The sequence below is a fragment of the Sus scrofa genome, chromosome 3, assembly GCF_054392235.1.
Source record: "Sus scrofa isolate SSC_HxYL_T2T_F1_AM1 chromosome 3, Sscrofa_HxYL_maternal_Yorkshire_Landrace_v2.0, whole genome shotgun sequence".
NCBI lineage: Eukaryota > Metazoa > Chordata > Mammalia > Artiodactyla > Suidae > Sus > Sus scrofa.
The window spans coordinates 45225789-45247982 of NC_139385.1; the positions used below are offsets into that span (position 1 = coordinate 45225789).

At 52.7% G+C, this 22194-nt stretch overlaps 1 protein-coding gene and 1 long non-coding RNA gene across 2 annotated transcripts; one reads left to right on the plus strand and one right to left on the minus strand.

The window, feature by feature from the left end:
- Positions 1 to 1797: 1797 nt before the first annotated feature.
- On the minus strand, positions 1798 to 10317 carry ZNF174 (zinc finger protein 174). Its single transcript, XM_003481062.4, has 3 exons — positions 9143 to 10317; positions 7930 to 8152; positions 1798 to 4011 (listed from the first exon to the last, which is right to left on the minus strand). Exons 1-3 carry the CDS (start codon positions 9548 to 9550, stop codon positions 3410 to 3412), a joined length of 1233 nt encoding a protein of 410 aa, XP_003481110.1. The 5' UTR covers positions 9551 to 10317; the 3' UTR covers positions 1798 to 3409.
- LOC146404586 (uncharacterized) lies at positions 9248 to 12930 on the plus strand. Its single transcript, XR_014840970.1, has 2 exons — positions 9248 to 11712; positions 12183 to 12930. It is a non-coding gene; the product is annotated as an uncharacterized LOC146404586 (long non-coding RNA).
- The last annotated feature ends 9264 nt before the right edge of the window (positions 12931 to 22194 follow it).

Consider the following 22194-nt stretch of genomic DNA (forward strand, 5'->3'; position numbering starts at 1 on the left):
CTACACCACAGCTCATAGCAACGCCGGATCCTTAACCCACTGAACGAGGCCAGGGATCGAACCCACATTGTCATGGATACCGGTCGGGTTCGTAACCTGCTGAGTCTCAGTGGGAACTCCCACAGGGTATACTTTATTTATTTATTTATTTATTTTAAATTTTTTTGTCTTTTGTCTTTTTTGTTGTTGTTGTTGTTGCTATTTCTTGGGCCGCTCCCGCGGCATATGGAGGTTCCCAGGCTAGGGGTTGAATCCGAGCTGTAGCCACCGGCCTACGCCAGAGCCACAGCAACGCGGGATCCGAGCCGCGTCTGCAACCTACACCACAGCTCAGGGCAACACCGGATCGTTAACCCACTGAGCAAGGGCAGGGACCGAACCCGCAACCTCATGGTTCCTAGTCGGATTGGTTAACCACTGCGCCACGACGGGAACTCCCCACAGTGTATACTTTAAATAGATACATTTTATATGTGAAATATATCTTTTTTTTTTTTTTCTTTTTAGGGCTACACCAGCAGCATATGGAGGTTCCCAGGCTAGGTGTTGAATCAGAGCTGTAGCTGCCAGACTACGCCACAGCCACAGCAATGCCAGATCTGAGCCATGTCTGTGACCTACACCATAGCTCACCGCAAGGCCAGATCCTTAAGCCACTGAGCAAGGCCAGGGATCGAACCCACAACCTCATGGTTCCTAGTCGGATTCATTTCCACTGCACCATGATGGGAACTCCTCCAAATATGTTTGTTTTTTTTTTTTTTTTTTGTCTTTTTGCTATTTCTTTGGGGCCGCTCCCACGGCATATGGAGGTTCCCAGGCTAGGGGTCGAATCAGAGCTGTAGCCACTAGCCCACACCAGAGCCACAGCAACGCGGGATCCGAGCCGCGTCTGCAATCTACACCACAGCTCACGGCAACGCCGGATCGTTAACCCACTGAGCAAGGGCAGGGACCGAACCTGCAACCTCATGGTTCCTAGTTGGAGTCATTAACCACTGCGCCACGACGGGAACTCCTGAAATATATCTTAATAAAGCTATAAAAATAGGATTTTTGTCTTAGAAACATCTGGGGGTAATCTCAGCTCTCTGTATTGGGTGGCATTGGGGAGGTGCATATTTTGTGGGGAGGGATAATGGTTTTGGGGGATGGGTTCTGCAAGGGCTTATCTGCTGTATGGAAGCTGCCCTTCAGAGGAATCTGCACACTCCAGATCCCTGACATGGGCGCTGCATCTTCCCCTCTCTCCGCCTCTTGGGGGGGGGGGCCCGGGGGCCAAATAACCAGAGTAGGGATCATGCCCCCACCCATGGGTGAGTGCAGGGCCACCCCAGAATAGAAAGGGACACAGACTGCTCCATGCTAAGGGCTGCACGCAGAAGCAGAAAGATGATTTTCCGCTGTGGGGTAGCTGAGTGCACGTCAGCAGGTCTGTTTTGTGCTCAGACTCTCTTGGTGGAACCACGCTGGGCGAGGGGGGACAGGGGACCCTGCATCTGAAGAAGGGAGTACAGCCCTGCAGATGTGGCTGAGGGCCTGGGGGCCTCGACCAGGGCTTCAGACCCTCACGGGCACCCCTCACCCAGAGCCGAGCCTGATCTGCCAGCGCAAAGCTGGGCTGGGAGAGGCGAGGCAGAGCACAGGCTAGAACACCCTTAGGGACTGAGTGATGTTCCAAGCTGGGGTTTTGTCACATGTGTTCAAGGTCCACGGGTGAACCCGTGCCTGAAGCCGTGAAGATTCGGCATTATTAATTTCATCAGCAGCAGAGAGAAGACACATGCACACAGGTTCTTCGAAACATACCAAGTCAACAAAGCTCTTCTTTAAGGGAGGGTTCCTGTCCCAATTCTAAGAAAAGTGGACCTCTCTGCTCCTTTGCTTTTAGGAGACACCTTCTTTGACTCACCAGATTGGTTCAACAGACGGGTGTGCTCAGCGAAACCCGAGGAGGCTCTCAGAGCTGGCAACTCTTGCGGGATGGAAGGGCAAGGGGGCAGCGGGTGCGAAGACCCGGGGTGAGGCTGCCCCCGGGTGCCCTGTCCCTCCCCCCTCAGGAGGAGGAACCTGAGATTCCCAGCCGGGGGCACAGACGGTCATAGCTAGAGCTGAGGTGGCCGGCAGTGGCCCGAGGACACTGAGGCTTTAGGGAAGACACTGCCTGCCCGTTTTCGGCCTGAGGGACGGCACCATCTACCCAGAGTCTTCTCCAAGCAGGGCCAGCAGCTGGCCTGCCCGGGCTGACAGGAACCACATCCTGATCAGATCATAATTTCCATTTTGAGAGACTCGGGGGGAGGGGGCTGTGGAGACCGGCTGATGGCTCAGGCCTAGTTCCAGGAGTTTAACATGTCAGATAAATGAACTGTCATTTCTGTAAACGTCATTGAGGTGTAACTTATGTATCATCAGATTAACGACTGTTTCGACGATTTTTACTGCAGGTACGGAGAGAATTCACTTCTACAACATCTGCATCACCCTCATCATCGGTATTTTTCTTAACATTTATTTTTATTGTTTTAATTTCAATTTTCGGCCAACCTGTGGCGTGTGGCTGTTCGGGGCCAGGGGTCAAACCCGGGCTGCCACGGCATCCCAAGCCACTTCAGTGACAACACCAGGTCCTTAACCCGCTGCACCACCAGGGAACTCCCATTTTGTTATTCTTAAAGCTATCGTGAGAAAGGAGAGCGGCGAGGATTCCCTGTGCCACCTCCTCGGCAGCCTTGCTTCTTGTAGCTTTTTCCTCTCACTATGGGTGGTGTGGCGGCAGCTGGGATTCTCTTTTCTCAAATCAAAGGTGCTTTGATCGGAAAAGATCCCTCAATGAGAGCGTGTGTGTTGATATATTTGGGTAAAAGCGCTCGTGCTTGGAGACCTCCGCACGGAAAGGTGCCCAGACTCCCACTTCATGCATCCTTTGCAATCAACAGCCAGGAACTCAAGGGAAAACAGTAGGGCATTTACGATCCAATGAACTTCTGCCTTGAAATTCTCGCGATCACTCGTCTTTATTAAAGGAGTGGGTGCGTGACAGAGACGGTCTGCTGGGACAGCAAGTGCATTACTCTGTGTGGAATTTACCCGTGAGCACACGGAGAGGATAAATGAAGCAGCCGAGGCAGGCGAGACCTGCAGGATCGGCCCCGAGGCTCCCTCAGTCCCGGCTCCCTGGGGCCTCCGACCCAGAGCCCAGACCTGCCAGCTCTTCCCCCACCGCTGAACAGGTCAGTGTCCCCGTCAGCCCGCCTCCGGGCTGCTCACCAGCCTGGCGTGCCCCATGGCCCGTGGGGACCTCTGGCTTTCCTTCTGGGTCGGGTTGGCAGTCTCTGTGATGTTCATGCAAGCGAGGGGAGGACAAACGCAAGGACCTTCCTTGTGAGCCGAGCGGGAAGCCCTGCTCTCAGTCACCGTGGTGGAGCCTGTGATGCTGGTGGAGGTTTGAGCTCTGGCGGAAGCTTTTCCCACACTGGCCGCACTGGTAGGGCTTCTCCCCGGTGTGGATCCTCTGGTGCAGCTTCAGGGTAGACTGCCGCCCGAAGCAGTTGCCACACTCCACGCAGGTGTAGGGCCTCTCCCCTGTGTGCACTCGCTTGTGCCTCTTCAGCTCGGAGTTCCACGTGAAGCTTTTCCCACAGTCATCGCATTTGTAAGGTTTCTTGGCCGAGTGGGCCGGCTGGTGACCAAGGCGCTGCAAACGGCTGCTCAGGCTTCTTCGGCTCCCCTTGCTTTTCTTCAGCTCTCGCAGTGGGTGGCTTTTCAGAGGGCTGCTGATGAAGTCCAGCTCCCGGCAATGTCTCTGGTAGTGAGCAAATGGCTTTGGAGCATTCGAGGGGCTGACCTGCCTCCGTGACAACCGGAGCTCACTCACAGTCGCCCCTCTGGGTTCAGGACTCTGCAGGCCATTCCCTTTGGGTCTGCCTGCTGACAGGGTGCATGGCTTTGCTCCTTTAGCCCCCTCCTGCTGTGGATTTTCCTTGTTGTCACTTTTCATTCTGGGGGCCTCTATAATTAGAAAGAATTATGTTTCATTTCTGGGCTTCGAAGAAAGAACCTCAGCAAAAGTGCTACAAAATACGCACAGAGTGTGGTTTTCCACTTGGCAGCTTGCATTAGACTCATGTGGGGCACAGGGCAATCGATCAGGCTGCCTGCTCCCCCAAGGCTGCTGCGTCGGAATCTCTGCAGGGTGGGACCTGGAAGTCTGCAGTTAACAGGGGGGACCTGGGGGGATTCCGATTTATACTAACGTTAGGAACCAAGGTCTCCAACCCTCCGTCCTTCCTACTTTTAGGGAAAGGTTTAGGGGATGAGAAATGGGAAAAAGCAAACCCATCAGAACCGAGTATTGTCCAAGGGAATGAAAAGAGGAAGAGAGGTGAAATTTCAGCATGGAAACACACCCTCACTTACATGCATGAGGAATGACCACCCGCGTCTCTTCCAATGATCTAAGTCCAGCACGAGTGGTGTTTTCTTTCATTATGAAGTTGACAGACAGCAGGTGCGACTGGAAACCGGGACATGGGCCAGATAGGTACTCTAGTTACAGCAACTTCAAAATTCTGACCAGCAGAATTAAGGATTAAGATACAAATCAATGGGAGCGGCCTGTGGACAAGTTGGAGGATCTAGAGCAGCGTGACCCAACAGCACTCCTACCACATGGAAAATCTGCGTGTGTGCACACACGTGTGCTATTCAATGTGGCAGCCACATGGGGCTACTAGTACTTGAAATGTGGCTAGTGTGACCAAGAAACTGAATTTTTAATTTTCTTTGATTTTAATTAATTAATTTAAATTCAGATTTTTTTTTTTCTTTTTAGGGCTGTATCTGAGGCATATGGAAGTTCCTAGGCTAGGGCTCGAATCAGAGCTATAGCTGCTGGCCTACACCACAGCCACACAGGATTTAAGCCGCATCTGTGACCTACACCACAGCTCCTGGCTGAGTGGGGCCAGGGATCGAACCCATGTCCTCATGGATACTAGATGGGTTTGTAACCTGCTGAGCCACAATGGGAACTCCCTTCAATTCAGATTTTAAAAGAAGCCCCCACAAATATGGTCAATTGTTTTTCAGCAAGGTTGTCAAGATAATTCAATGGGAGGAAGAGTAGTCCTTTCAATAAGTGGTGCTGGGACAAATGGATTTCTACATCTCAAAGAATGAAGTTGGGAGTTCTCTTGTGGTTAAGGGCCTGGCATTGTCACTGCAGCAGCTTGGGTTGCTGCAGTGGTACAGGTTCAGTCCCTGGGCTGGGAACTTTCACATTGCACAGGTACAGGCAGAAGTAAAAAAAAGAATGAACTGAACCCCGCCCTCACATATATACTCAAAGTGGATCGAAGACCTGACTCTAAGAGCTAAACCTACCTCTCTTTGAACAGAATAAAGGTGTAAATCTTTGTGACTTTGGGTTAGCCAAGTGTATTTCAGATATGTCACCAAAAGCACAGGCAAAGAAAAGATAAATTGGGAGTTCCTGTTGTGGCGCAGTGGTTAACGAATCCGACTGGGAACCACGAGGTTGCAGGTACGATCCCTGGCCTTGCTCAGTGGATTAAGGATCTGGCATTGCTGTGAGCTGTGGTGTAGGTCACAGATGTGGCTCGGATTCCACATTGCTGTGGCTGTGGTGTAGGCTGGTGGCTACAGCTCCGATTAGAGCCCTAGCCTGGGAACCTCCATGTGCCGCAGGAGCGGCCTAAGAAACGGGAAAAAGACAAAAAAAAAAAAAAAAAAAAAAAAGATAAATTGGACCTCTTCGAAATCCAAAACATCTGTGCCTCAAAGGATACTGTCAAGAAAGTGAAAAGACAACTCACAGAATGGGAGAAAATATTTGCAACTTATGTCTAAGGGTCTATTACCCAGATCACACAGAGAACTCATGACAATAAAAAGACTAACCCAATTTAAAAATGAGCAAAGGATTTGAATAGACACTTCTCCAAAGAAGATACACGATTGGCCAACAGGCTCATGAAGAGATGCTCAACACCCTTAGTCGTTAGGGACATAACTCAAAAATCTCCACGAGATAACACTTCATGCCTAATAGGGTGGATGGAATCAATCAAAAAGCCCAACAGTCACAAGTATCAACAACGAGGCAGAGAAACTGGAATCCTCTGAGAGTGCGGGCTGTACATTGGCACAGCCACGGCGGAAAAGTCCGACCTCAAAAGGTCAAATGTGGAGACACCCTAAGACCCAACCAGTCCGCTCCGGGGGACACGCCTGGGAGAAATGAACACGGGCAACCACAGGAAAGCCTGTACACAAATGTCCAGGGCAGCATATTCGCAACAGCCAGAGCGGGAAATAACCCAGGCGTCCATCCACCGATCGAGGTGTGGACGGTGGAGCATCACAGCCAAGACGGGAATGAGGCACCCACGCAGCTTCCACGTGGAAGACCCTTGAAAACATGACGCCCCGTGGAAGACGCCGGACACGAAAGAGCACCTGCTGTGTGATGCTGGACAATGAACTGTCCAAGAGGCAGATCCAGAGGCAGAAAGCAGACAGGGGTCGGCGGGGGCTAGAGAGTGACTGCTAACGGGTATGCATTTCTTTCTGAGGTCGGGAACAGGTTCAGAAAGGAGACTGCGGTGATGGCTGCACGCGTGTGTGACTGTATTAAAACCACTGAACAGGACGTTTTAAAGGCGGGAATTATGTAGCATGTGAAGTGTACCTCGACAAAGCGACTCTAAATTGCCATACGTGGCTAGTGGCAGCTGTAGCGGATGACGCAGCTCTGTGGACAGGCACTTTGAGGAATGAGAAGCATGAGACTCTACCCTCTCGCATCGAAGGGAAGGGGGTCAAGACGGCACACACACCAGCTGCCTCTGCCGAGGGCCTGCATGTGGTCCACTTTTGTCAGGATCACGAAGGCTGCAGTTTCTGGGGCAGGACTGCCACCAGGTCCAGCGTGATTTCCTGCGGGACGCCCAAGGTTTTCCCCACGCGTGAGTTTTGAGAACAATGAAATCAAAGTGTTTCACTGACGGTAGCAAATCTTAAGGAATCAGGGCTCTAGCCTCGTTGTAACCCTCTTCTCTAACCTGTTGACCACATCCTGTACTCAAATCACCAAGGATGGCCAAAGTGCCACGGTCTCTCAGTCTTAGAGATCACAGGACTGTGTGGAGCAGAGCCAGCAGTTCTACTGGCACTGGACCCGAGTCATATAAGGAAATAAGCACAAGGGTTTAATTTCTTTCTTTTTTCTTTTTGTCTTTTTAGGGCCGCGCCTGCATAGCATATGGAGGTTCCCAGGCTAGGGGTTGAATCGGAGCTATAGCTGCCAGCCTATACCATAGCCACAGCCACGCCAGATCCCTGACCCACTGAGTGAGGCCAGGGATTGAACCTGTGTCCTCATGGATGGTAGTCAGATTCACTTCCGCGAGCCACCATGGGAACTCCAACACAAGGGTTTAAGGTACACCATGTGACAGAACGTCAGAGGAGGAGGAGGGAGAAAATACTATGGAGGAGGACTTTTTTCTAAAGAGCAGAACCTTGTTTAGGCCCCGTCGAAACATAAGCCCATGAGTGACGACACTCAGCCACAGGTTGAAAGGAGTTCATCAGTGGTCATGCCTGGATTTGTCTTCACTATAAGAAGCTCTGAGTGGAACAGAAAAGCAGGCACTAAAATAATCCTAGTGTGCACTGGATTGTCACAAAGTCAATAAGAGAAAATGATAAAAGCATACTTCTTCTTACAGTATTATCACCATTCCAATTAGTGAAATTTGTTCCAGAATAAAGATCTACTATGACACACAATTTTTTTTTTTTAAAAAAAAGCCCAATACCTGGTCTATGGATTTTCAGAACCATGAGATGCTTTGATGGAGATAAAAGGCTGGGAGAGGAAGAGAAGAAGCATAGAGTGTTTACCTGTCCCAGCCAGTTTGGGGGCTGGTTCTTGGAGGAGCGGGGATTTTTCCCGAGGATGGGGGCTCCGCTGATCCTGAGACCCTTCCTGGGAAGTCTCCTCCAGAGGGCTCTCCCTGGGATGTCTCCTAGGAGTCTGGGGTTGAAAGTCTGGCAGTTCCTGTTCTCCAAGCTGGGATCCAGTTTTCTCCAAGAGCACCTTCTGGCCCTCCATGCAAACAGCCACCTAAGAACAAGGCCCATGCATTAGCGCACAGCCTGAGGACTGACTGAGGGCAGTTTGACCTCTTGCTGCTCCTGTAGTGACTGCTTTACCCCAGGAATTTCTGACCGTTGCCTAGGGGTCAGCCTTGATAGAGCCTGCTGAAATCCTCGAAGGAAGCACAGGGAAGGACACGGAGAACAATGAAAAGGAGGCTGCTTCAAAAGAGCCAATACTTCCTGAGTAGATGCTCCTAAAGCCTGGGCCTTTCTCAAGGCCTGGGGCCAAAGTCATGAGAGAGCAGACACAAATAGCAAGGTCAGCCATGCCACCCAGCCAGCAGAGTCCACGCTATGCCCACCCACCCTCCCGCTTCTGCTGGAAATAGGTCCTGTCAGATGAGGAGGTGGCAGGATGGGGGTGACTAAAAACCACCCTTGTCTAATCCATTGTTCTGCCCACGCTCTCCTGGCAAGGAGATCTAAGCAGCAGTAGGGCTCTAAGGATTGCCCTACCCATTCCCTAACTGCTTCCATTCTCCCAAGCACATGAGTGTCTGCTTCCTCCCTAAGCCCCTCTGACTTGGAGGTGGGGCTTGGAAAGAACCCTGTCCAATTGAGCTGTAGCTTCCTGATCCAAAGGCCATGTGCGAGACACTTCGCTGGGACAAGGTCTAATAAAGTTCCCCCCAAATCAAATTCCTACCCAACGGGATGACCCTGTTTGCTAAGAATCCTGATTGTAGGAATCCTTCAAGAGGAAATGGGGGAGGGGGGAATCTGTCTGCAAAGATTTAAGAACCCTACTTGATCCTATACTTTCTCACTGGAGTGCCTGTGGCTGAGGTTTCTGAAAACCTACTGCATCTCCCCGGGAGGCAGTGGGAATGGGGAAGGTCCCAAAAGAGACCAGAAGCAACATCTGAAATTCTGGACTCTGTCTAGGGAGGGATCCAAAGATTAAACACCATCCAGATGAAAAAGAAATCCTGGGGCCACTAGAGGCCCTCCTTACCCACTGCTTTGGTCCCTTGGCTGCTCTGTGAAAATCTTCCACCAGGGTCACAATCTCCTTGCTGCTCACTGGACATCGACGCCTGGCTCGAGCCTGGATCTCGGGGGGCAGGATGTTCAAAAACTGCTCCACCACCAGTAGCTCCAAAATCTGCTCCTTGGTGTGCACCTCGGGCTGCAACCACTGACGGCAGAGCTGCCGGAGCCGCGAGAGTGCCTCTTGGGGTCCAGACGCCTCTTGATAACAAAACCGTCTAAAATTCTGGCGGGAGAGCTCGGGATCGGGCCAGTCTTTTTGCTGGGCGGGCTCTCGCTTCTCTTCGAGCTTTCCTATTATATGTCTCTCTTGCTTGGAGGAAGCCTGAATGTGGCACTGCGAGTTCAAAGTGATCTCCATCTTAGCCGCCATTGTGGGGCTCAGGAGACAGCTTCTCTCTCCTCGTAAACAGCTCAAGCCTTCGGGATCATTGCCCTGAATGCTAGAAGGATGCTAGAAACGAAGCTCCTCTGAGAATGTTAGGGAGGGTAGCAGGCAGCACCTTCTCATTCGCCAGCCTTGACCCCAGACTCCTGAAGACGACACAGTCCTTGGTAGAGGAAAGAGTTTGTTCTTCTGCCAGTTTCTTCGCCTTCCTTACGAAGGAGAAAAGTCACAATATCCTAAAAGGAAACTGGGGAAAACATGCTTTTATTTCAGTAACAAGCACACGAGGTCTCAGAGGAAACGCGCAACCTGAAGTGACAGGCTGGCAGGAATCCCTCGGAAAAGTTCAAGTTGTCATCCAGGTACCCTGCACCAGCTCCCCCGCATCCTCCATACGCCGACCTCGAGCATCTCGCCAGGCGCTACAGGGTGAGCCCAGGCTGGCCACGGCGCACACCGGGGGATGGAAGTTAGAGGAAGTCTTCTGCTGGCGAGCAGCGTACACCGAGGCGCGGCAGCTCCTCGTCCCTGAGGCTCCGAGGCCCCGCTGCTCCGGCCTTCGAGGGCGCCCTGCTCCGGCTCCGCGCCCCAGCTGGCCCCGGGCTTGGCGAATCTGCAGCACTTCTGCGCGCGGCTCAGCTACGTGGCCGGGTGCGAGCCTGGGGTGGCGCCTGTGACAGCAACGTCTGAAAAGGCCTCATACCGCACACCCACCTGCTACCGACTCACCTCTCCTGGGACGCGAGACCCCTAGCCAGAGCTGGGGGCGGGGCCGAAGCCGTTCGTCGCGGACTCTCCCACTGGCTGCCGAGGAATTACGCCACGGGAGGGCCCGCCTCCCCCGCAGAGGGATTGGCTCCTTGAGAGCGTTCTCTTTCGCCCACTGGCTGTTGGGTTTGTCGATGCAGGCGAGAACTGCGTCCAGCCGTCGCAGTACGCTCCGGGAGTTGTAGTCCGCTAGCACCACTTGTGAGCAAGCGCAGTGGGCAGACTGAAGCCGGGGCTGGGTGTGCTGATTTCCGGCCAAGCGACGAGTTTGGGCAGTCGCTAGTGTGTGTGGTGACGGCTCTGCTTCCCGGAGGCTTAGGGTTCGCCGCTCGCTGTCGTCTCAGAGGCAGTTGGGCCAGGGCCAGGCGCCCCTCGCATCCTCGGACTTTCTTAGGCCTGGGCCCCTCGGACCCCCCGAGCGAGCCAGAGCTAAAACGACCCCTTTACCCGAGCCCGGACTCCCTCCGACCTGAGACCTCCGGCTTGCTGCAGCGGGACCCTACGGACTCGCCTTCCTAGTCCACTTGAGCCACAGTACCTAACCTTAGCACCGAAGGCGCTAGGAAGACTCCCGGCCGACTTGAATCAGCCCGATTCCCCATCCCCATCCTGCTTTCTGCTGAGTTTGGGTTGTCGCCAGAGAAGAGCATCTCTGAGAGAGGAGCATTCTGAAATTAGCTATGATTGGAATATTAGGAGTCTAGAAGCGTGCAGGCTCAGCCTTCTGTATGATTATAGCATTTGTCAAACTATTCTCTATCCAGAGGTGCGGCATGTATGCAAATGTATAAGGCAAGGAGTCCAGGTCCCAGTCCTGGCCTAGCTGCTGAGGAACTGTGCTTTAGAATGCTTAACAGTACCGCCTTTGCTTTCTCTAACTTTAGACCCTCCCCGCTGCATTGAAATGTGAGGAGAATATAGGTGAGGGCAGGTTCAAGTTCCTTGGAAGAAAAGCAACCTGAATCCAAGTTTTTAAAAGTAATTTTTTTTTTTGGCTGTACCAGTGGCCAGGGATCCAACACCTCCCAGCACCACCCCATCCCCACCCCACCCCGCTGTTGCGACCTGGGCCAAAGCTGCTGCACCACAAGGGAACTTCCTAAAATTAATTCTTTTACTCCTCTAAACAGGTGCAGGCCTTTGTTGGAGGAGTGGAATGGAGAGTGGGACAAAACTGCTGAAAGCTGCGGTTGCACATTCTCCCAATTTAGCAATTTTCAGGAAATTTGGGACTTTTCTCACCCTACCTGTATGTAACATCCCAAAGAATTTTGACAGGCCAGGCTAGGTCAGTAGCCCCCTCCTGGAGTTAGGGGAAGGGCACTGTAATGAAGAGCCCCACCAGAGACAATGAAAGAAGATGCTACTGTCAGTAGTGGGTAAGAAATGCTGGAAAATAAAAAATATAATAATAATAATAAAATAAAGCAAACCAAACGATCACTCACCATCCACACACTGTCTGTGGGGATGGTGGTGGGAGGGTGGGTGTGATGGGGATGAGCAGGTTAATACTTAAGAAAAGGTGGCAATTGGGAGGGTGAGTCCAGGGTTCTGAGGGCAGGGAAGGCAAGGACAAGACCCAGGTCCATGCAGAACATGAGAAGGAAGAGCTGGACTATCCTTTAAGGAGTGGTTTGGGGAATTTGTCCAGAGAAACTGGCTAGAGGGAAAACTATGGTTTTTTGATATTTTTAGTGAATGGAAAGGGTAGAAATAAACAGGAAGAACCAGGGTGAAGGATTGCGGGATGGTTTTACGTGGTCTTTCATTCAGCCTCGCTGCACAGCTGGGCCTCTTTCCACCATGACTCTGTGCACCTGTAACATGCTCATGTATCTGCTTCCAGAAAGACCACTTTTCACTGGCATCTGGGAGAACCGCCTCCCAGTGATAAGAGATGGAATCTGACCAGCTGGATTGAAGTGGCAACCAGTGAACCAGTTCGCTGAGGCAAAGCATGGCTGCAATAGGAGTCCCCAGGCACACCAATCCCCAAGCAAGGACTCCATGCAGGGACAGAACCAGCTCCGCACAGCAATGGCCTTGAGCGCAAAGCTTTCCACCAGCGCTTCTGGAAGTTTTGCTACCAGGAGGCACCGGTTGCCATGGAGCTCTTAGCGAACTCTGGGAACTCTGGTGTTAGGGGCTGAGGCCAAAGACACACTCAAAAGAGTAAATCCTGGAGCTGCTGGTTTTGGAGCAGCTTCTGACCATCTTGCCAGAAAAGATCCAGAGGTGTGCGAGGATGCCGTGGCTCTGGCTGAGGATGTACAGAGAGTACCTGAGCAACAGGCAAGAAAAGGAAGTCAGAACCTCATGGTCTCAGTCAGAAAGTTGGTGTGAGGGACACAGGAACCCAGTCACTGGAGAGGCACTTAGCTGAGAAATGCCAGAAGCCCTCTGCTGCCCAGAAAGCATTATCTATCTTGCTGCAGTCCTGTGCCTTTGGTCTTTAGGAAGACTTTCTTATTTGCTGACATAACCTAGACATTCATATATAGTCAGCGAATGTTTAGAGTCACTAATTAAAATGGTAAAAAAATGTTCTCGGTGGGGGGGTTGTCAGGAAAATTAGAGATTTTGGTGAATTTAAACTCCTTCTAGAAGTTTCTTTGCAAGAGTGTGCCAGGTGTTGTACACTAAACAAAGTCCAATCAGAGCCATCTGCTGCCTGGATTAAGTGGTCAGTTTGGGAGAATGATGAGTTTCGCAAGATACCAGCCTGCGGCAGTAGGGCCTGGGTCTGAGATCTGACCAGGGCAGTCGTCTTGTCTGTAGTGGGTGACGCGAGGTGTGGAAGGCACAGGAGGAGGATGAGTAACGTGAAGGCTTCGGGTGTAGGAGATTTTGTGGGAAGGTGGCAGCTGGAATCCAGAGGCGTGGAGGGACCAAGCAGCCTGGGTCAGAGCAGGAAGCAGGCAGGCCTCTCTGCAGGGCTGGATTGGGATCCCCCCGGTAAGGAAGTGGATGTGTATACCGGCTAGGGAGGCACAATGGGGTAGGGGGAAGAAGGTGACACTTACATAGGACTGAGAGGTTTTGACACGATTTGGAGAGGGGAGAGCAGCTAGACGGTGCTGCATTAGAAAGGCGGAAGCTAATTTAAAATGCATGGTTTGAGGACGACTCCTAATGACTAGGATGAATGGAGAAAAGCAGCAGGAGCAGGTAGTTTGGGGAGGTGAACTGGGCAGAGCGGGAGTCCCTCCCTGTGTGCTAACAGCCTCCCTGGTCCCCTTGCCATTTCTCTGCGGACATCCCTCCCCCTCCTCTTCCGCCACCGTTTCAAAGTTTTTGGGCCACGCCCACTTCACATGCAGAAATTCTCCGACCAGAAATCAAACACTTGCCACAGCAGCGACCTGAATCCTAACAGTGACAATGTCAGACCTTTAACCTACTGAGCCACCAGAACCACACTCAACGCGAATGATAAAAATACAGGAATGCAAGGGTTAAAACAGCTATGTGAAACCCATCAGGGAGGTGAAGCGAAGAGCAGGGTGCATGGGGAGAAGCAGTAACTGCCTCTCCTGTCGGGTTATACAGATATGAGTTCCTACAATGTGCCAGGGACGGGGGACTTTACAGCCCCTGCATGCTGAAGCCCACGTTCCGCGGGGAACAGACATTAAGCAACGGAAAAAAAGATACTTTCAGGGACGTGTGCTGACAGGAATGAGCCCAGTGACCCGGTAGAGAATGACTGTGGGGGGAGGGGGCAAGGCCTCTGCGAGGGGACAGGCCACTGAAGCTGCGAAGGTGAGGAAGCCGCTGGCTGTGCCAAGCGCTGGGAGGAGAGCTCTCTGACACAGAGCAGAGCTCACACCTAGAGCCTGTGGCAGGAGAGGCCTTGGCACGTTTGAGAAAGAAGGGATGGCTTGTGGCTGGAGCTTCAGGACGAGAAGAGTGGCATGAGGGGCGAGAGGAGGGCAGGGGCCAGGCCATGCTGGGCCTTCTAGGCTGTGAAGAGGAGTTTGGCTTTTTTGACCTACACCATAGCCGCAGCAATGCACCCACGCCTCCGCAGGGACCCAAACCGCTGCGGTTGGATTCTTAACCCATTGTGTCACAGTGAGAACTTCTCCTGCGGTATTTTTAAGAGCACCGTGATGGGAGTTCCCCGGTGGCTTAATGGGTTAAGGATCCGGCATTGTCACTAATATGGCACAGGTCTGATCCCTGGCCTAGGAACTTCCACAAGCTGCAGGTGTGGGGAAACCAAACCAAACCAAACCACTATGGTGATCCTGGCTGGTTGGGCAATGAGACATTCCCCCCTCCTGCTCCCAGTATGCTATTAAATATTATTTTTTAATGTAACATGCACATATTTCATTAGAATGAAAAAAAACTTAAAAAAAACCAAAACCCCATTATATCAGGGACGCTCTGCAAAAGGAACTTAACGCATAGGTGGACCAATGGCCATGGCAATGGTCCTGAAACTTGACTTTGCATCAGACTCATCTGAGGACGTGTCCAAACAGATTCCCAGGCCTCACCCCAGAGCCTTACAGGGCCCAGGATGTGCATCTCTGATGAGCTCCTCAGTGCCGCTGATGCTGCCAGCCAGGGCGCCCCACTCCCCACCTCTGCTGTTTTGGAGACTGCCCACCAGCAGTGGCTTTTTACTCCCCTTGCCTGGCTTACTCCGCGGGCTCCCAAGAACCTCCCTCAGAAGAGAGGTCCTGGAGTTTCCTTCATGGCACAGCAGTTAATGAACCTGACTAGGATGCATGTTCGATCCCTGGCCTTGTTCAGTGGGTTAAGGATCCAGCGTCGCCGTGAGCTGTGGTGTAGTCTGAAGACTCAGCTCAGATCTGATGCTGCTGTGGCTGTGGTGTAGGCCAACAGCTACAGCTCCGATTGAACCCCTAGCCCAGGAGCCTCCATAGTGTGCAGGTGCAGCCCTAACAAGCAAAAAACAAGAGAGGTCTTAGACTAGGACACAAGTGCTGTGCCCTGCACAGCTGGGGCCCAGGTGAGTTGTGGTTGACACCTTTTGTCTCTAAGTTCAGATTTCACCTTGCACTCACTCTCAGCCTAGAATCCCTTCTTTTGGGAGTTCCCGTCGTGGCACAGTGGTTAACGAATCCAACTAGGAACCATGAGGGGGCGGGTTTGATCCCTGGCCGTGCTCAGTGGGCTAATGATCTGGCGTTGCTGTGAGCTGTAGTGTAGATTGCAGATGTGGCTCGGATCCTGCGTTGCTGTGGCTCTGGCGTAGGCCAGTGGCTACAGCTCCGATTCAACCCCTGGCCTGGGAACCTCCATATGCCACGAGAGCGGCCCAAGAAAATGGCAAAAAGACAAAAAAAAACAAAAACAAAAACAAAAACAAAACCCTTCTTTTCTGGAGACACTGGAAAAAATTTGATGTGGACTCTTTTTCTCTTGGGTTGTTTTCTTGTTCCATCTGCTGAATCCACCTTCCCCCCACCCCCAGTCCTTCTCTTGGAGGCCTGACCGCCCTGGCTTTGTTTTGCCCCTGATCTCAGAACTGTGGTCCTGCCTCTGCCCCACCCCAAGCTAGAACAGTGCTATCTTATCGGTAGCAGGAGACCCCGCTGTGGTTACAGGGACCAGCCACATGTGAGGACAGATGCCCCTTGGCCCTGCACAGAGGGCCCTCTACGGCGACATCACCAGAGGATGACAGAAACACCTGGCTGGGTAAGGATCCACATTCCATCTGGGTCCAGAGGGGGTGTGTTCTCTTGTTTGGAAATAGGGAGATGGACAGAAGCTGAGAGTTAAGGAGATGGGCAGCAGGGAGCCTGTTCAGTAGAAGAAAGAAGGAAATAAACAGCCACATACTGAGAAGAGGCAAGAGACAGACAGAAAGCAAGACCCGGAGGACCAGCGATGGAAGGAAGGGAAAACACAGGCCTGACAGGGACGGACAGCAGGCACGACAGCGAGCAAGATCGGGAGGGGGCGGTGGCGACAAAGGGGGCAGAGGAAGAGGGAGAGCACGGCCGCAAGAGCAACACGGAATAGCAGACAGTCGGCAGCCAGCGAGGCACAGGCGAGAGATAATGAACTTGAGCTCACACGCACCGCTCTGTGTGTCCTGGGGAGCAGAGGAAGCTGGAAGACAAAGCAGTCCGACCGACCAGGACCTTCTTCTGGGCCCTGGGGGGACAGAGGGTGGGGCAGCCCTCCTGGAGAGGATGACACTTGGGCAAAGACTGGAAGGAGACGGGACAAGCTGGGTAGCTCTCCGGGGACCTGCCAGGGCAAAGGCTCCAAGCTAGAGCCAGGCTGGGTAAGGAGGCAGTGTGCCCCATGCGCTGAGAGGGTGAGGGTACTGAGCAGCTCAGAGAGCCAGGCCAGAGGGAGACGGGAAATGAAACTGACGACAAGCAGTGAGAAACGTTTATAGTAACTTGACCCTGCTGTGCTGGCGAACTGCTTATTCACACTTCCCCAAAGTCAAAAATCCTGGCTCTTGACAGGTACTCTGAGAAGCACTCATCTAGGGCCTCGAGCCCTACAGAAAGGACAGTGACTCTTTCTGAGTGAAACGGGGTAGGCTTGTAGGGTTCTGAGCAAAGGAGGAGTAGTTTTAAAAGGACCTGTGCAGCAGGTCCTCTTACACGGCCACTCACCCTTGGAGATGCCCACAACCTGGAGAGAGACAAGCACAACCCCTACTGTGAAGGAAGCACCGCTCGGGGAAATGAGTGGAATTCAGGTTGAAAAGACATGAAAGGGAAGCTCTGGTAAATGCCCTACAGCCTCTTCTTTGCTAGACAGAATGTCATCTACTGGACTGACAGTCCCGTGTGAGGAAGAAGCCCAGGTGGGATCTCCCCAGGAAGCCAGCAGCCCATGTGGCGCAGCTGGAGGCTAGGGTGTGACTCGGTGAGCTGCTAAAACTACCCCCTGTGGTACCGCCCTGCTGCTCTGATCCCCGTGCTGACTCCTGGCAGCACGTGTGCACAGAAGCTGTGAGGAGACTGACATTCCTGGCCATTCTCAGTAGTTCTCAGTTTTAAGAAAAACGTCAAATCCGAAGGCAGAAGAGCCAGATCAACGGGCTCAGTGGAATGACTCCTGGAGCAGGGCTCCCTGTGGACGGCAGAGCAGTGTCACACCAGGTTCAAATGCCACGTGCCTAATCCTTGCATCTTTCACGAGGACATGGATGCCCTTCTGGACCCTGGGCCTCTGCACCTACTGTTCCTGACTAAGAGGGAAGAGACGTCAGGCTGGGGAGCTGAGTCAGCAGAACAGGGAGCCACAGAGGCTGGAGAAGGTGCCAGGGCGGATGGTGCAGACAGGGAGGAAATGGGCTTCAGGGAAGGTACAGTGGTTGGCCTGCCGGACCTGTTCCCAAACAGACTCTTGGCTCTGGGGATGGGAGGGCCACCTTAGGGCCATTACCCGAGCTCCAAGGGGGAGCAGCCTGTGCTCCTGGCCTTGTCATTATCTTGATGTAGGAAGAGGAGGCCAGGGAGTCTTGCTTTTCCTTTGAGGATTATTTCCCTCGCACTTTTTTATTTTTATTTTTGTCTTTTTGCCATTTCGTGGGCCGCTCCCGCGGCATATGGAGGTTCCCAGGCTAGGGGTCGAATTGGAGCTATAGCTGCCAGCCGACGCCAGAGCCACAGCAACAAAGGATCCGAGCCACGTCTGCAACCTTCACCACAGCTCACAGCAACACCGATCTTTAACCCACTGAGCAAGGCCAGGGATCGAACCCGCCACCTCATGGTTCCTAGGCAGATGCGTTTCCACTGCGCCACGACGGGAACTACTCTTTCCCTTGCACTTTTAGAGCCCGGCTGTGCTTTGCCACCTCTGTCAGAGTCCGCGTCATTTTCTCCCAGAGGCCAACTTACATCGCCTCCTTGGACCGCCAACCAGGCCTCCGGCCCAGACGCTCCTTCTCCAGCAATGATCTTCCTTTCAAATCTAAGCCTGGGCTTCCCAGCAACTTGCTTTCTTCATGTTCCAATTGGACAAACCAGGGCAGCCTTGGGGTCCTCCTCCAATAGCCAGGCCATTCGAGAACTGAGCCAGATGACAGAAAGCCTGAGTCCCTGCATCAGTTCTGTCACTGTGTCAAACACCCAAAGAGAGATATAAGGAGAAAAGTGGGGTGGGTGGGATCTCGGGTATATGTACTTGGGATCACACAAATTGAGGCTTAAAAATATCACAGTTGGAAAATAAAAGTAGGTTTTGAATTAGCAGAAGTCTGAATTATATGAGAATTCCAATTAGCATTTCATTGTTTCCTTTTTTTTTTTTTTTTTTTTTTTTTTTTTTGTCTTTTTTGGACCGCATCAGCGGCATATGGAGGTTCCCAGGCTAGGGGTTGAACTGGAGCCTACACCACACCTCACAGAAACGCCAGATCCTTAACCCACTGATCGAGGCCAGAAATCGAACCTGTGTCCTCATGGAAACTAGTCAGAGTCGTTTCTGCTGAGCCACAGTGGGAATTCCGCATTTCTTCTTATAGGTACTTTCGTTGTAATTTTTTCCTCGTTCCATTTTTTTTCCTTCTCCAGAGCCAATGGAGTTCTATTTATTCGTTTAGGTTTTGAGATCAAGTATGGGATTAAAAACCAGAATCTGAGATAGGATGATCCAGAGGAAGCAGAAAGGAACAAGCTTCTGGGGAGCAAGTCCAGTGAAGTCTTGGAAGCTCTGACCAAGGAAGAGGCTGGGCAGGTCGAGTTGTCCAGGGGAGCGAGGCCAGAGCCCCCGCCCCTGGAGGACGAGTCATGGAGGCTTCTTCCGGGGAGAAGGCCCGCACCCCGCGCCCTCCCCTGCCGTGGGGGACACCGAGCCCAGAGCTCTCCCACTCACCACCAGCCAGGCCCCGACCGGGAAAAGCTTCCACATGTCGCGAACCCGCGGAGCCTTCAGCCGAGGTTCGCGTCTGGTCTGAGGCCTGAGAGGTCAGGCAGGAGAGACGCCTCGCAAGGGCCGTGAGTGTGGGAACGGCTTCCGCGAGCACGGCCGCCTCACGGCCCCCTGAGGACCCACATAGGGCAGAGACCCCGCCAGGGCGGGGTCGTGGGAGAAGCTTCGGCCCACGCTCCAGCCTCGCCGTCCACCAGAGCAACGACTCGGGGGAGAAGCCTCATCAGTGCACCACGGTGGGAAGCGATCCCACGGCTCCCTTTGCAGGGCTCCCCAGCCAGCCCGGCCCCCTCGAGTGTGGGCAGCGTGGGAAAAGCTTCAACAACGCTCCACTCGAGTGCCCACCAGAACCCACCACACCCCGGGAGAGGCCTTGCCAGTGCCCTCAGTGTGGGAGAAGCTTCCTTAAGATCTCTGCCCCCATCTGCATCTGCCGGTGCACAGACAGGTGCTCATCCCACAGGAAAGAGGGGACGTGCTCTGCGTGTGGAGGGCACCTGGCAGAGGGAGCCTTCGATCAATTTGTGTGTGGTGGGTGCTTCCTTCTGCTTGCGGAGGGTTCTCCTGGGCAATCTCCGCTGAGCCGCAGATTTCATCACGACTGGATCTTAAGAACCACGTCCAGGAATTGGAATCAGCATAAGAATGCCCAGCTCTTGCCAGCTCTGCCAGGGACACCTGAGTCCTGTCTCAGTGGGGACTTCAATTCTGCTTTGAAGCAGACAAGGCTGTAGGATCCGTATATTCTGCAGGGAATCTGGGGGACCCCTGTTCCCAAGAGAATGGGGTGGAGCTGGTGGCCTGAGCAGTGTTTGGGCCATGTCCGAGAGGAAAGTCGCCCTGCTGTGGGAAGCATGTCTGGAAGCTAATGGCCTGGATCTCTTCTAACCTGATAACTGACCTCTAGGGATCTAGGGTTGGGGACCACGGCTAACTTCAGAGCAGATCCCTACCCTGTAAATCAGCCGCCCCAGAGAAGGAACAGAGGAAAGGAAGGATAGGGTAAGCTGCTGGACAACACGCAATCTGTTTCCCTTGGCGACTTAGTCTCAGAGCAAGCATAACATCGAGTAATTTTTTTTTTTTCTTTTTTTCCAGCCAAACCTGTGGCATATGTAAGTTCCCAGGCTAGGGACTGAATGTGAACCACACCTGCAACAACACCAGATCCCCACCCACTGCATCAGGCCAGGGATCAAACCCACACCACCACGGACATAACACCAGATCCTCAGCCTGCTGCTACAGTAGGAACTCCAAGATCCAGTTAATCTTTTGAGATTTCTCATCTCATCATCAACTCCACCCCAGTTCCTGGTTTCTTGTCTCAAATAGTAAACAGTTTCTAGAGGTTTACAAGCATTACTGTTTCAGGTGACAACAAAGATATTTCTCTCTCCATTTCCTTGGCCTTTAGCTGTATGTTCTCCACCAACAACATGCAGGAGACTTCAGGGTCCTTAAGAGAATCTAAGGGAGGAGTTCCCGTCATGACACAGCGGAAACGAATCCGACTAGGAACCATGAGGTTGCAGGTTTGATCCCTGGCCTTGCTCAGTGGGTTAAGGATCCAGCGCTGCCATGAGCTGAGGTGTAGGTCACAGATACGGCTCAGATCCCACCTGGCTGTGGCTGTGTCGTAGGCCGGCGGCTACAGCTCTGATTAAACCCCTAGCCTGGGAACCTCCATAGGCCGCGAGTGCAGCCCCGGAAAAAGACAGAAAAAAAGACAAAAAAAAAAGCTTACTGATCCAGAACAAGGCACTGGTATTTACGCTTTGGGGAAACCTCTAGGACAAAGAGTAAAAGATGGGTAAGTTGTCCACATTCCTTGGCATGTGTGCATGTCACATGTCAGTAACTTGTACGAGGTTGTGAAACCAAGGAATCACACATGAGCAAAGGAAAATGTATACCCCACGGCCAAAAAAATTCTTCTTTCCATTTTCTGGGAGTGGCGGAAGCAAAGGCAGGACAGAAGAGTATCCTTCAGTGTTTCCTCAGCTTGAGCCTTGCCTGGGCCACCCCCACACTTCCCTGCACACACGGTCCTTGAGCATGGCCCTCAGGACAGGCTATGCAGGCCAGTTCCCAGAGCCACACACTTGCTTCTGCTCTACACGCAGGGGAAAAATGCTATCCTGGAAAGGCCTGGGCAAAGGCAAAGAGGTGGGCTTAATATGTCCTGGTTGGGACAGTGTGACTCTGTTGGAGGTTCGTGGTGGGCAAGAGGGAGAGCCCAGAGGTGGATCCACTATGGATGAGCCTTGTACACCGGCTCAACGAAGCTGGCTTTGACAAGTGGGGAGTGCCCGTGAACATCAGTGGAAGCGCTAAGGAAGTGGAGGCCTCGCCAGCAGGCTCCTCCCACTCCTGGGTCTGCTGCTGCCAGGGACACCAGGATGCAACTGCTGTACTCCTTGCATTCTTAGGTGGCCTCTACCCTCCCAGCTGCTTTATCCTCTGGTCTGCTGGGCAGGTAAGGGAACAGAGGGTCCTAGAGCTCCCTACCTTTGCCTATCAGCCTCTCAGGATGGCCTGATGTAGCCAGGTAAGAAGTGGAACATACATCCAGTTATTCCTCCGTTTGGGAAATACTCGATTGCCTGTAAAGCACCAGGTATTAGCTAGGAGCCAAAACCAGAGCAATGCATGAAGCAGACACTGTATTTTCCAGAACCAGCCTCACTGGACCTCTCAAAAAATACAGCACCAGTCAGGCTGTACCACTCAGCCCCCAAGCTCCAAGAGCTGAGTCCCAGCTCTGCAGGGCCACTCTTTCAAGCTTATGAGTTCGGATAAACCCGACCTTTCTCCTGTGGTCCCCCTACTCCCTGTGTGGTCGCTGCTTCCTACACTTACTCCTCTGTCACCTTAGTGTTTACCTCCCCCTGACAGATCAGCCTGCTCACTGCACTGAGCACTTGCGAATACACGTGACGCAGGATGTGCAAAAGGGCACACACACAAGTCTA

What these genes read in the sequence shown, in the direction of transcription:
- ZNF174 (XM_003481062.4), bottom strand. Translation starts at nt 9,550, where the DNA reads ATGGCGGCTAAGATGGAGATCACTTTGAACTCGCAGTGCCACATTCAG. An exon ending in CCAAGGGACCAAAGCAGTGG is followed by an intron (nt 8,153 to 9,142) that starts GTAAGGAGGGCC and finishes CCTTGTTCTTAG; the next exon opens with GTGGCTGTTTGCATGGAGGG. An exon ending in CCCCAAACTGGCTGGGACAG is followed by an intron (nt 4,012 to 7,929) that starts GTAAACACTCTA and finishes TTCTAATTATAG; the next exon opens with AGGCCCCCAGAATGAAAAGT.